The sequence below is a fragment of the Austrofundulus limnaeus genome, unplaced genomic scaffold, assembly GCF_001266775.1.
Source record: "Austrofundulus limnaeus strain Quisiro unplaced genomic scaffold, Austrofundulus_limnaeus-1.0 Scaffold203, whole genome shotgun sequence".
Lineage (NCBI taxonomy): Eukaryota > Metazoa > Chordata > Actinopteri > Cyprinodontiformes > Rivulidae > Austrofundulus > Austrofundulus limnaeus.
Genome location: NW_013952605.1, coordinates 85,831 through 99,632, shown reverse-complemented (window position 1 = coordinate 99,632; position 13,802 = coordinate 85,831). Strand labels below are relative to the sequence as shown.

The following is a 13,802-nucleotide window of genomic DNA, read 5'->3' as shown; positions in this document are numbered from 1 at the left end:
GTGTTGGTCTTTCACATTAAATTCCAGTGAAATATATTTATGTTTGTGGTTGTAATGTGACAAAATATGGAAAAGTTCAAGGGGTATGAATACTTTTGCCAACCACTGTAAATACACTAACCTCACTCCTTTGTAACAACTAAGGCAAAAACGTAATTAATCCAGAAAATCTTTTCAGGACCCCACTTTGATGTTTCGGGACCCCACTTTGGGTCCCGACCCCAGCTTTGGGAAACGCTGGATTAGTTGACTAATCGAATAAATAATCGGTGATTAATCGATTATTAAAATAATCGTTTGTGGCAGCCCTAGTAACAACAAATATACTGAAAAATTTACTTTAGAATTATATTACATCTACATAAACACTACGTTTTTTTACGTATTTTATGTTACACATTTCTTATTTCATCCATGTTCTCAATGGTTAGGCCAAATGTGCCTTAAAAAAGCTTTTAGGTTTATAATATAAATTTATTATAAAAATATGGTCACCCACCACACTAACAACAGCTTATTTTGTGATAAAGTTGAGTAACCGTATGAAATGAAGCTGCTACAATCTGTGTAAAGGGGGAGTGTGAGTACACCCGTCGTTTCAATGCACTGTGTTTCATATGGTCGTAGCATTTGGCCACTACAGTATCATCCCTCTGGGACTCCCTTCAGCTCAGGGCAGTGCCTGCCTCGTGACGTCTCTCTAAGAATATGGGCGAAAGCGTCTCAAATGGGTCACTTCAATTTGACTGAAAATATGGAACAGTTGGCAACCCTAGTGGCCGGCTTGGTCTGTGATTTGTGAACAGTAGCTTCATTTCAGACAGTTTTTTGTGTCCATTTTGCAGAGCTGTTTTGTATGGTACCCTAAATTGATATAGGTTCGATGTTTGTAAAAACTTTACCTAAATAGAAGGAAAACTTGTCACAAAATGTTTTGAATGTGGTAAAAATTTCAGCAACAAGATTGTGAGCCTCTGCGACTCAAGTGAAAAAGTTGAGAATGTTTTAAGACATTTTTGATTTCTATGCTAATACTGTTTGCCAAATAGTCCCTAACACTCACAGCCTATTGAGATAGTACCTGTACTACCATGTAGCTTTGCTGATTGCACAACATTCTTTTAATGTCCATCATGGCAGATAGAAAAACATTCTCGACGGCATCACGGCACGAGCGCTAGAAACCTCAGTTTGTCAATTACACTCCTTCAACAAGTCGAGCTTACGAGGTACGAAGGTAGAAGCCGCTCGGCTCTCACATGCAGCCTCTCACTGCTAACCCAATCTGAAGGCCATGCCTCTCCAGAGAACATTTTGAGTGTGCATGCATGCATCAGTTTCTGTTTGATTTCTATCTGCTGCAACACAAGGGGACAAGCTTCATCACCTAATTATCAACCCCAGTCACAACAAGTACCTTACCTAACATTATTAAAGGCTTGTCGTTCACTTCTTACAAAGAGAGCAGTGCTCAGACAGTTGCCTCTGGTCTTTGATGCTAATGAGTTTTCACATCCTTTTGTGAACATCAGGTTGTGTGGTTTTTTTTTTCCCTCGACACTGCACGTCTCTTTCCAGGCTGCTGAACATGTAATGATCAAGAGCTTGGACTGAGCCATTTGAACCATGTATTTCACCAGGTTAACACAAAAGCTGTGAGTCTATGGCTGCAGCTCGTATCAGTAGCAGAAACGTGCTAAAACAAAAGGGTAATCAATACAGCTTTTAGCAGGCTTGTTGTGTAATGTGTGCGCTTGTCCTTTGTGCAGTGAAGGGGGATTGTGCGTCAGATGGAGAAGACGACTTGAGTGCGGACGCCCTGGTGGAGGAGATGCTCCAACAGGGAGACACGGCCGTCATCTATCCCGAGGCTCCAGATGACGATCTCCAGCGTCAAGGCACCCCCGACGCCAGCGTCCACGATGAGAACGGTACAGGACACCACACCGCAGGCAGTGTTCCCAGATCACACTTAACTGTTTTCAGGTCTCACAGTCACTGAGCTCTCACACTATTACAACATCTACCTGGTAATTACTCACCCCCAGAGGGAGGGCTCTACCTGCTCCCCGTTTCACCTTAGGTGTTAACTCTCCCCCATTAGCGCCGCTCTCTGAGATTATTACGCTTGCCATTATTTGTTAAGTGCAGCACACTGGGGCCTTTACAGCTCCTGAGCTTTTACCTGCTTCCACTGAGGGGGGAGCAGAGGAGGGGTGTCGGAACATAAAAAGAAACAGCAACACCTGAATAAATTTGTCACATCTACGTGAGCTCCAAGTCACAGCTACCTGAATGGTAATGTGTATACATTTCCCATCCAAGGCCCTCACCTGGCCCCTAGGGAACTTAATACATCACCTGTTAACAAGGTAATGCTTTACCTGTGTGGGATCCAGACAACTGTGACTCTCAGTTAACCTGCTCAGGTCCAGGTGGGCGGTTTGTGTTTGCCAAACTCCCTTTTCCTCATACAGGTGGGTGTTTTTGCTTCACTCCTTAAACAAAACAGAACCACAAATTTTAGGACTATGAAACTGTAGTTGGTTTTGTGTCACAAAGAAGTGCTAAAACAAAACAAAACAAAACATTAGTTCTGTCATTTTTTGTGCTAGCATCATAACGTCGTCTTATGTCGTGAAATGAAGAGGTTGAACCATGAAAATTATACAGTATTACGTACAAATTTTTGTGATAATTCAAGATGTCATGCTCAGATTATCAGCTAATACCACAACAATATTTAGCTCAATATATGTAAAACTGGCTGGTAGTCTTCAAAGGGCCGGTTGTAATTAATTTTGACGTTTTGTGTTTGTTACGAAACTTGAAACATCACATTCCTTGTCTCATTGCTACAAATGAGCACCACTAAACAAAACTAGCTGAGCTCTACCTGGCATTCTCTGTATAGAAAGTATTTTAACACGTCCTCTCATAAACACTAAAAAGTTCTATGTCTATGACTGACTAAATGTGAAATAAATAATACAGAAATAATATTAAAAGAGTTTTACTCACTGTAGAGTTGTGGTGAGTAGCTACTGTCTTGAATTCTGAACTCTCCAACTTTCTGACAGGGAATTCCCACTAACAGGGCGTTTCCAGTTTAAGTTTACGACTTGTACGTGGGAAATTCCCACTTAGTGCAACTGGGCCGCAGCAAAATTAGCCAGCAAAAATACACAACAAATTTTGACGTGTGTGTTGTGAATGACTGTTAATCACGACCACTTCCAATTCTTTGGCACAGTATTTATAAAACTGACTGAAGAACAGCCTTTTTTTGTGTTTTCTGTGGATTGTGTTGGCTTCCAATGATAATCAGTTGCAGGAATGCATATGAAGACACCCAGTGGTTCATTAGATATTTTGCTAACAGACAAACAGTTAATGGAAATTTTTTTAAAGATCTTGAGCAAACTGTTAAACACAGATTGTGTTTTGGGGGTTATTTTCAGCTACTACCACATCAACATGTAGGACAAMATGTGTTGAACTGAGTTATAACCATTTTGCGTATTTTTTTTCTGTTTGTTTGTTTTTTATTTATTTTTTTTAACCAGTGAGATCTGCATCCAAAGCTTCCATTCTGAAAGTTACCTGAGTGTTGGTTACCTGTGGGGGAGGATCTCTGTCGTTGTTGTTGCACAACAACAGATAACCGTCTCAACTCCTGTCTTTAACCAGCCTTTCTTTCTCTTCCCCGGCTCAGGAACTCCTGATTCGTTCTCCCAGCTGCTCACATGCCCRTACTGTTCACGAGGCTACAAGCGCTACAGCTCCCTGAAGGAGCACATCAAGTACCGACACGAGAAGACAGAAGAGAGCTTCAGCTGTCCGGAGTGCAGCTACAGCTTTGCATACCGCGCGCAACTGGAGCGACATTTGGCCGTTCACAAGAGTGGGCGAGATCAGGTAAAAACCAGCTGACCTGCCCGTCACAGCAGGACACTGCAGCTTTTACTGACTTAATTTAAGTTTTTTGTGTAAAGTACAGTTCAACAGTTTATTGCTAATCCCAATTTCTTTATATTTTGGTTGAGTGAGCCAGGCTTGAGATCCTGCCACCCTGAATAGGATTGACTGTGAAGGCTAATCAGTGGAGCAACATCCAATAATTACTTTCTGAAAGTTTCTTTAAAATCTGTCCAGTGGTTTTTGAGATACTTTGACACATAAACTCACACAGAGAGGCAAAAACATCACCACTCACTTTTCACCCATTGGCACTTAGGCAATAAAAACCGAGAACTGGCTCAAAACCTTTAAACAAAATGCAACTCCACAATCTTATAACTGTCTCTTAGTTCCAAAACATGAGAAATAAACATGAACTTTTGGCCTTGATTGATTTGTGCCACTGTGACATGAAACCGCTAAAGTTCAAAGGTTGTATTTATTTCATTGTGTGTCTGACTGATCGACCCTCTGACCTCTCGTCTGACAGAGGCACATCACACAGTCTGCAGGCAACCGGAAGTTCAAGTGTACTGAATGTGGCAAAGCATTTAAATACAAGCACCACCTGAAGGAGCACCTGCGTATTCACAGTGGTGAGTGAACAACCTTTGTCCCGGTTGTCGTAGAAGAGGATCGTGTGTGTTTGCACCCAGCAGGTCAGGATCAGTGTCTTAAAGGGGACATATGCAAAATCCAGTTTTTTACATGTTAAATACATTTTGTTGTGTACTTGGAGTTTTTAGGAGTGCAGAAAAGTTTAATTCAGTCTCTCCCGGTGCTGCAAAGATATCTTTATAATCTATTTGGGTCATACATTTCAACCAGTTCAGTTTTTTTTTCTACGATGTTTTCTGAACAATTATGTCACAGTATTTGCAACAAAATTGCTAAATAAGGTCTGGACGTAAAATTATAATTTGGTGGTCTTCATTCTCTGGCTCTGGGTCAGACTCTGGCTCCAACACTTAGGGATGGATGGACAAGTCTCCCCTTGTTTACATCTTTTAATTAAATTGTAAATAAAATGTTTCTAYGCCGCTATATAGTTGTAAACCCCTCTATCAAACTGGAATGAACCRGTTTGAGAGCTGGAGKGGGGCGGGTTGTGAAGCCCCTTATTTGGTTTGAAAGAGACAGCCACAAAACGAGTTGATCTGAGACACACCTCAGAAAAGAGGTGAAAGAGGGGCTTGTGGAGTTACAAGAAGGAGGAATTCAGACCAAATCATTGCAGTTCCACTTTAAATAGACCCCATATGAATGATTTAGATACAAAAAAGAAGAATTTAAATATGTTAATAAGTGAATTGTCTTCTTTAATGACAAGCTCCTCAGTTAGACATAGATATTTTTGTAATCACTTAACAATATTTATATTTTCTTCTACTTAGATGTATATTTCAGTTCATTGTGTGACCCTTCCTAATGTGCCATAATTGTGTTTCTTTGGGCATTTAGCAATTAGAGAAGGGCCTTTCCCTGTGGTGCCATTACATCAACATTTAAGCTTCATTGAAATGCATTAGAGCTTTTTCCTATCATTATAACCTAGCTTGCCCATTTAGCTTTATTCACTAATGGAAATCGGTTTCTTTCCCACCCCTTCCTTTCTCTTTGTTACATGTGTTGTGGTTTTATTCAGGAGAGAAACCATACGAGTGCTCCAACTGCAAGAAGCGCTTCTCCCACTCAGGCTCGTACAGCTCCCACATCAGCAGTAAGAAGTGCATCAGTCTAATCTCCGTTAACGGCAGACAACGCTTAGGGAGCTCCAGAAACCAGTCCCAGGGTCCATCGCTGAATCTGCCCTCGTTACCTTCAGTCCACTGCAGTCCGATCCGGGAGAAACTGGAGCAGAGCAAACCCCTGCAGGAACAGCTGCCCCTCAACCAGATCAAGACCGAACCTGTGGACTATGAGTACAAGCCAGCAGTGATGGCACCCGCCGTCACTGCAGTGGGTGGTGGGGTGTTCAGTGGGGGTGCTGCAGCTCCTCTGCAGGGTACAGTGCAGGCGGTGGTCCTGCCCACAGTGGGGCTGGTCTCACCCATCAGCATCAACCTGGCCGACCTGCAGAATGCTCTCAAGGTTGCGGTGGACGGTAATGTCATCCGCCAGGTGCTGGAAAACAAAGGCCAGGTGAACTCTGGGTTAACCACTGGAAATCTCCACCAAACACAGCAACAGCTCATCTCAGCCATCAGTCTGCCAATCGTGGGTCAGGACGGAAACGCAAAAATCATTATAAACTACAGTCTGGATCCTAACCGGGGCCAATTTACAGCCCACAATCTGAAGAAAGAGCAAATGTCACCAACTCAGACTGCTGCTGACATGTTCAAGTTCCAAAAACTCCCCGAGGATCTAACTGTCAGAGGCAGCAGGGCTCACGAGACAAAAGAAAAAGAGGAAAAGACCACTAAAACGTGTCTCCTGTGTGACAACTGTCCTAGAGGGTTGGAAGCATTCCATGCCCTCAAGCACTGCAAGACAGATGGTGTCAGGCTAAACGGAGCAGGCTTGGATAAATCTGAGTCTGCCGTTGCTGCCCTGCTGTCAGATGGAGGACTCTGCAACCAGCCTAAGAACGTCTTGTCCCTACTCAAGGCCTACTTTGCCTTAAATGCAGAACCAACCAAGGATGAACTGGCCAAAATCTCTGACTCGGTGAGTCTGCCAATTCACGTGGTTAAGAAGTGGTTTGACAAAATGCAAGAAGGTCAGATATCCCTGGGTGCGCCAACACCTCCCTCAGAAGAGGAGGACTCCTGTGAAGCTCACACCGTTGTGTCTCTTGTCCCAGGAAAAGACACAGCCACTATAAACCCCTCTTTGAGCCAGGACAGCCCGACAGAGGCCACACCAGCGGAGGTCAATGGCACCCACATCTCTCCAGCCTCCCCTACGCCACTAAACCTTAAAGATGGTGGTCCCATCCAAGCTGATACCCCCCAGAGCACTGAGGGACCCCTGGACTTGTCGCTGCCAAAGCAAGCTAGAGAGGAAGTGGAAAAAGGGGTGCCTACAGCCCACATTTACCCCCCAGCTTCCTCTAGCTCTAACAAAGTGGAAGAACCCCTGAACTTAACTTGCACAAAGAAAGACACATCACCACTGTCGGCCATAGGGGGCAGCCCCGTCGCACTGTACGCCAGCCAGTCATGTGCCAAACCCCTCGACATTGTTACCACAATGCAATGTCTAAGAGCACTGTCCACCAACAATAAACAGACTATCCTGATCCCTCAGCTGGCTTACACTTATACCACTACAGCTAACAGCCCTGCAGGGACTGAGATGGACGAGACCCTCCACCTCAATGGAATCAAGGTGAGCTGCCGATTATGTCCCCCATAGGCTTCCTCTGTTTGTTCATTGTTTCACTATATCAACTCACAAAAATAGTCACCTAGTTTGGGAATGTTCCAATACTAGCATGTATTTAAAGTAATATCTGACTGAGCTGTGACTGCAGACTAGTTGGTGACTCAAAGTTGCAAGAAAATGGGCAAATTTTCTGTTTAAATTTTGAGAGTTTGCAACTATGTAATCATTGAATTGCCCAGTTTTGTGTGTCCATTTTTTTAAATTATGACCTATTTTTAAGCTCACTTGCAAAATATTTCTAGGTCATAGATTATTTTGTTGCCTATTTTCACCCACGTTGTACCCACCTCGATTCATTTTGTACCTACTTTGGCAGAAACCCACATGTTTGTCTTTCAATTACTGCAGTTTATAAATGAAGAATTTGACCAGTTTTTTATGAATTATTTTTTATCATCAACAGTTTTTAGTCTTGGACTTTCTGGGTTGTAGCCTTCGTTGTTTTCTGTCATCGAGTCAAAGCTCTAGAGCTCTAGAAAACAAAGAAACTGAATTGAGATGGGTTCAAAATGACCACAACAACTCTGACGACTTTGCGGTAGGAAAATTAAAATCCCCTGTAAATGATTAGAAGTTTGGAGACTCCCATGTGAATGCTGTGTACCGCCTAGTTGCCAGCAGTTGCAGCCCAATGATACTCTGGCTTCAGAGGTAATTTTTAAATAAAAGTAATGTTTAACTTTTGGTTTAGAAAGAATAATACAATTTGATGGTCAGTTTAAAACTTGGTTTTATAGAACAAAACAAAAAGAAAGACAATCTGTTTCTGAACATGCCAGACTGTGATTCAGACCTGCTGTATTTTGCTGTTACTTTGTGGTTTAAAGAGGATGTAAAACTCCCACATTCGATGTTTTATTAGAGCTCTCAGTAAACGTTAGTTTTTGTTCAATTTATTTAAAGTCACTTTATTAATAAGTAATTTGCAAAACGAGCAACATACATGCAGTCTAATCAACTGATTGATTTAATCAGGGTTCATGGATAAATATAACGGAGTATCGTCAGCATAACAAGGAACATTTTATTCCATGCTGACTAATAATGTTGGTTAATGGAAGCAAATATGAAGAGTTTCGTTTCAGCTCTGAATTCTGAGAAACTCCATACTTAACTCTGTTGCATGAGAAAGATTTATCGGTAATCATTACCATAAAAAAATGTTAATTTATCAGATAAATTCTGTTCTTGTGCTTTTTTTTAAGTCAGCCACAGCGAACAGGGTTGATGCTGCACCTTTTCTATGAATCCTTTCATTTAAAGAACGATTCCATGTCTCATTTAGCAACACTGAAACAAAAATGGAAGGAAATTATTTATTTATATACATTTAAAACAATCAATCAAACCAGTCCATCTAGGTAAGGCTCAGATCATTACTTCAGCCAAGAACCAGCACAAGCTGAGTGACACACGGAAACCATCAAAAATCTAATCAGTAAGTTATATATGAACTGTCTAAAGTCAGCTGCTTTTAAAAATGATGGTTCTTAATAGCTCTTTCTTGCGCAGACATCTAATGAAGCTCGTAATGATGGGTATGGATCACTGTGTGTGTGTGTGTTTGTGTGTGTGATCTACCTGAGCTATCACCCAGAAGACACGAGGCTGCACTTTGTTGCTCACAACCTTATTGATCTGTTGGAATCTGTTTAAACGCAGCACCTCTGCCTGCCGCATTGATTTACTGTTGTTGCATTATACTTTGTGTTAAGTGGATTGGCATGGATCTGCCTTGAAAAAAAAAAAAAAAGAAAAAAGAGCCTTTAGTGTACAGTGTATCTGAACATTAACGATGCCAACCGTTTGACTGAGGCAGAGGATGATGTTTAGCAGGACAACTGTTGATGCACAAAATGTGGCTGAATCTCCTGCAGGGGAAGAGTTTGTCAGAGAGATATGAGCGAGGGATGATTCAGCATCATTTCCTGTAAAGCCCCGACAAATTGATCACAGCTATTCAGAATCAGAAAGTCTTGTATTTGGGAGAGGAAAAAGAAAGTTTTAAGAAAATATTCATTGTGCCTTTGATTATTTTCCCCAGGAGGAGAGGCAAGACATGGGCTCCATGGATGAGCAGAACGACTCCGACTCCGGCCAGGCGAGGAAGAAAATGAAGAAGACCGACAGCGGCATGTACGCCTGCGACTTGTGTGACAAGATCTTCCAGAAGAGCAGCTCTCTGCTGAGACACAAATACGAACACACAGGTAAAGAACCGTTCCATTTTTAGTCACGGCAGCGCACTGGAACGCACAGAAAATCACATGCRGATTATTAAAAAAGAAAGAAACACCTCAGAACAGGAACTTGTCTCACCGTCGCTGAGTGTTGTACTTGGAAAGATGAGTCAGAGTGCAGGCGAAGGGGGATTTTGAGCTCCAGCGAGAAGAAGGGCGGACACTTCCATTCCAGCAGGTATTACTCAACACACGCAGAAGAGGTCTGAGAATTTATTTCCACCGACTCCCCACCTCTGCACTGCCAGCTTCTCATGTAGAGCACAGAATGTTGCAACAGGCCATCTCTGCTTGTTTGTTGGACCGCTTCTGAGATTCTGATTCTGCGGCCAAGCGCAGGTCAACASTCTTCAGAGGCGTTTTCTTTTTCTTTATTACTCCGATACCTGGCTTGGAAGCACAGCTTTCAGCTCCAAATGACCTCATCTTAGGTGAAACTAGCTGCTTGTGTTGAAATGTTCTCCCTGGTTACACAGATGATAGATAGTGCTTCTCGCTTTCAGGGTTTGGAAACATTTTTAGGCAACAATGTGGGGGATTGGCTGTAACTGCAAACAATTGTTTTCCACATGTTAACGAAACTTCAATAAATAAAAGATGCACGTTTTTCCTCTGTCTTTCCAGGGAAGCGACCTCATGAATGCGGCATCTGCAGTAAAGCTTTCAAACACAAACACCACCTGATCGAACACATGCGGCTCCACTCGGGGGAGAAACCGTACCAGTGCGACAAGTGCGGCAAACGCTTCTCCCACTCCGGCTCCTACTCCCAGCACATGAACCATCGCTACTCCTACTGCAAAAAGGAGACGCAGAGCCAGGCGGGAGGCGGGGAGAGCCCCGAGGAGGACGGCGAGGCCCCGGCTGAGTATCAGAGGCCGCTTGCAACGCCCCCCTTGCTGGACTCAGACGAGCGAGGGAGCAGCACCAGAGAGGACGAGGAGAGCGAAGAAGAGGAAGAGGAGGAGGGCGTGGTGGACATGAATGACATCCAAGTGGTGCAGATAGGAGATGAGGGGGGAGACGAGGAGACGGAGGAGCAGGAGGAGGCGGAGAGAGTTTTGGAGGACAGAGGAGGACAGGAAGAGGCGAACACGAGACAGGTGGAGGAGGAGGAAGCCAACATGAAGGAGGAGGAGGAAGAGGAGGCGATGAATGTGGAAGGAGAGGCAGCTGAGGAAGCAGGAGAAGTCCCAGATGAAACAAAAAACAGGAGCGCTGCTTCTGAAGACGAAATGAAGACACCGGAGGAGGAAGGAGACGACTAAAGGAGGGCCCAGACACCCCACACGAGACACAATCAGCCTCCTGTTCCTCCTGCGTGGAGAAGGAACGCAGGAGATGACGTCTGCTCGCTCTGACAGTTCACTACTGTGTAGAAATCCAGGTGTGCCTGAAAAAAAATTTACTTGTGACTTTTCTACAGGAGAATGATTCTTACTGCTAAAAAAGTCCGTTTGTAAAGCAAAAGATGAAGACGACARCAAATTTTAAGAAATGAAGGACGTGCATTATACAGACATTGGAAGCTAGAGCCGACACGTTTTAGATAATGTTTTATTACTAAAACACCTTGGGTCCTTTCTTTTTATCAGTGTTACTAATTTTCTCACTCATATTTTAACCTTTAAAAACTGTACAGTTGGGAGATATTTCTATATCTTTTTATTGCCAATGAACAAAAAAGTCAGTATTTTGTTAAGTTGGAAATAAATTAAGATAAAAATGTGTGCACTACAAGAGGCTTGGTTTACCTACAGGTCCAACAGGTGAGTTCTGATTTACCCTTCAGTATTATTAGATGTACCATGCCATCACACTCGCACGTGTTAGCATTACACTTATTGTTTTTGTYGTTTCGATTGGACTGTGAGCCGTATGAAGAAAAATGTTGAAAAACATTCTTTTTATTTTTATTTTTTTGAACCAGTCAGTGTTAAATAGGAATTATTCCACATTGTGAAGAAATGAGCTTTCTTATTGAGAGACTTGACAAAAAAAGATCAAAATCAGTTTTTATGTTTGTCTGATAACTGTTAGCTTGAGAACACATTCGTACTCCTGGAACGTTTCCACATTTTGTTTCATTACAAATGAGATTTCATGGGATCGTCCAACACAAAGACGAGACAAAGGTCTGAAGTGTAAAGCAGAGTTAGGTTAAAAAATAAATAAATAAATATTTCCCCAACCTTGAACAAACCACAGAGCTCTGTTCAGTCATTTGAAAATGGAACATGTAAACTTACCCATGACGGGACAGGCTGAGCATATTCTGAGAAGCAACCAGGAAGTCCCTGGTAACTCTGGARGAGCTGCAGAGATCTACATCTCATGGGACAATGTGTCCATAGTGGTTGTAGACTTCATAAAACTGGTCTTGAGACAGTTGAAGGAAAACCAGAATAACCCTGTTTGCAGTTTGACACAAGTCATGTAGACACAGTAAACATGTGAAAGAAGGTGCTCTGCTCAGATCAGACCAAAACTGAACATTTTGGACTAAACCCAAAATCTCAAACACTCCGCACACCCCCTGAACACACAATCCCCACTAYAAAGCGTGGTGGTGGCAGAATCATGCTGTGAAGATGCTTTTCTTCAGCAGGAACTAGGAATATGATCAGAGTTGAGGGAAGTTCACCTAGAACCCAAATCTAACTTGAGAATCTGTGGCAAGAYTTTACAAAATTGTTCTTCACAGATCAGCTTTACCCAGTCTGACTGAAATTGGGCTAATTTGTTAAAAAGTATAGGCAGTTTTTTTTTTTATCTAAATGTGTAAAGACAGATAGTTGAGTCAAGCAGCAAAACGTCTGCAGCTGGAATTGAGGTTCTACAAAGAAAAGAGTCAGGAGGGGGAAGACAAATGCTTTTTGTTTGTACTAGGAGAAAAAATATATATATTTCCTTCCACTTCAAAGCAGGGGCAGAGCCAGGGGCATGGCCCAGGTGGCAAGTGCTACCCCTGATTGGCCACCCACAAATGAGGTGGGAAATTGCGTGTGGCAATAAAAAATGGTCAGTTTGAGCAAAAACAAAGTAAATATCTGTCAGTGTGTTGTATTATCTAGTGTAGAGGGAACCAATAAGGGTGTTAAAAAAATAATAATCACTCTCAGCCACCACCACTAAATTTCAGCTTAACGTCTCTACAAATGTGTAATTTAAGGTGTTCTGATGCATCTCAGTAATCCAGATAGAAAAAAATCAAAATGAAAAAAACAAGTAGGTCCTCTGGATGGGTTCTTCTTTAGTGAAACGTTTCTTCTCTCCTCCAAGAGACTTCTTCAGTCTGAGGAGTTTCAGGTGAACTCAGCCTTATAAGCACTGCCTCCACATGGTGGACAAACAGGTTAGTCACATGCAAAAGAGGSCCATCGCCTAACAATAGGCTTGATTAGCTCTATTGTTCATAGAGGATCATGTGCCCCATCACCTGATCCGTGTCGTGCTATGTGCATGTAGTGAATGCAGGCGGGGCTCGACGTCCCCGTGTTTTTCTTTCTCTTTCCCTCTTTATGTTGGTATCATTGGGGCACTGATTCACACCTTTTGCTCACAGGGGGCTGAGTCATACTTGCAATAACAGCGTTGTAGGAGGAGGACAACTGGACACGAAGGCCTCCACCTCTGTTTAATGGTGGACGTTTTTTCTTCACAAAAATGGCTTCCTTTACTCCTCTCTCAAACCACTGTTCCTCTCTATCAAGGATGAGAACATCTTCATCCCTGAAAGAGTGACCGCTGGCCTGTAGATGAGTGTAAACTTCAGAGTCCTGGCCTGTAGATGAGTGTAAACTTCAGAGTCCTGGTCATTAGATGAGTGTAAACTGTAGAGTCATGTCCTGTAGATGAGTGTAAACTTCAGAGTCCTGGCCTGTAGATTGTAAACTTCAGAGTCCTGGTCATTAGATGAGTGTAAACTGTAGAGTCATGTCCTGTAGATGAGTGTAAACTTCAGAGTCCTGGCCTGTAGATGAGTGTAAACTTCAGAGTCCTGGTCATTAGATGAGTGTAAACTGTAGAGTCATGTCCTGTAGATGAGTGTAAACTTCAGAGTCCTGGCCTGTAGATGAGTGTAAACTTCAGAGTCCTGGTCATTAGATGAGTGTAAACTGTAGAGTCATGTCCTGTAGATGAGTGTAAACTTCAGAGTCCTGGCCTGTAGATGAGTGTAAACTGCAGAGTCCTGGCCTGTAGAAAAGTAGA

General features: G+C 42.7%; 1 protein-coding gene across 1 annotated transcript in view; it reads left to right on the top strand.

The window, feature by feature from the left end:
• The window catches only part of zeb1b (zinc finger E-box binding homeobox 1b), an 88,880-nt gene extending 76,109 nt beyond the window's left edge, over window positions 1-12,771 (top strand). The window contains exons 3-9 of the mRNA XM_014018831.1: window positions 1,770-1,931; window positions 3,716-3,918; window positions 4,451-4,556; window positions 5,606-7,293; window positions 9,395-9,560; window positions 10,215-10,693; window positions 12,763-12,771. Coding sequence (XP_013874285.1) covers window positions 1,770-1,931; window positions 3,716-3,918; window positions 4,451-4,556; window positions 5,606-7,293; window positions 9,395-9,560; window positions 10,215-10,693; window positions 12,763-12,771 — 2,813 coding nt within the window. The remainder of the gene's footprint in view (window positions 1-1,769; window positions 1,932-3,715; window positions 3,919-4,450; window positions 4,557-5,605; window positions 7,294-9,394; window positions 9,561-10,214; window positions 10,694-12,762) is intronic.
• Window positions 12,772-13,802: the final 1,031 nt, after the last annotated feature.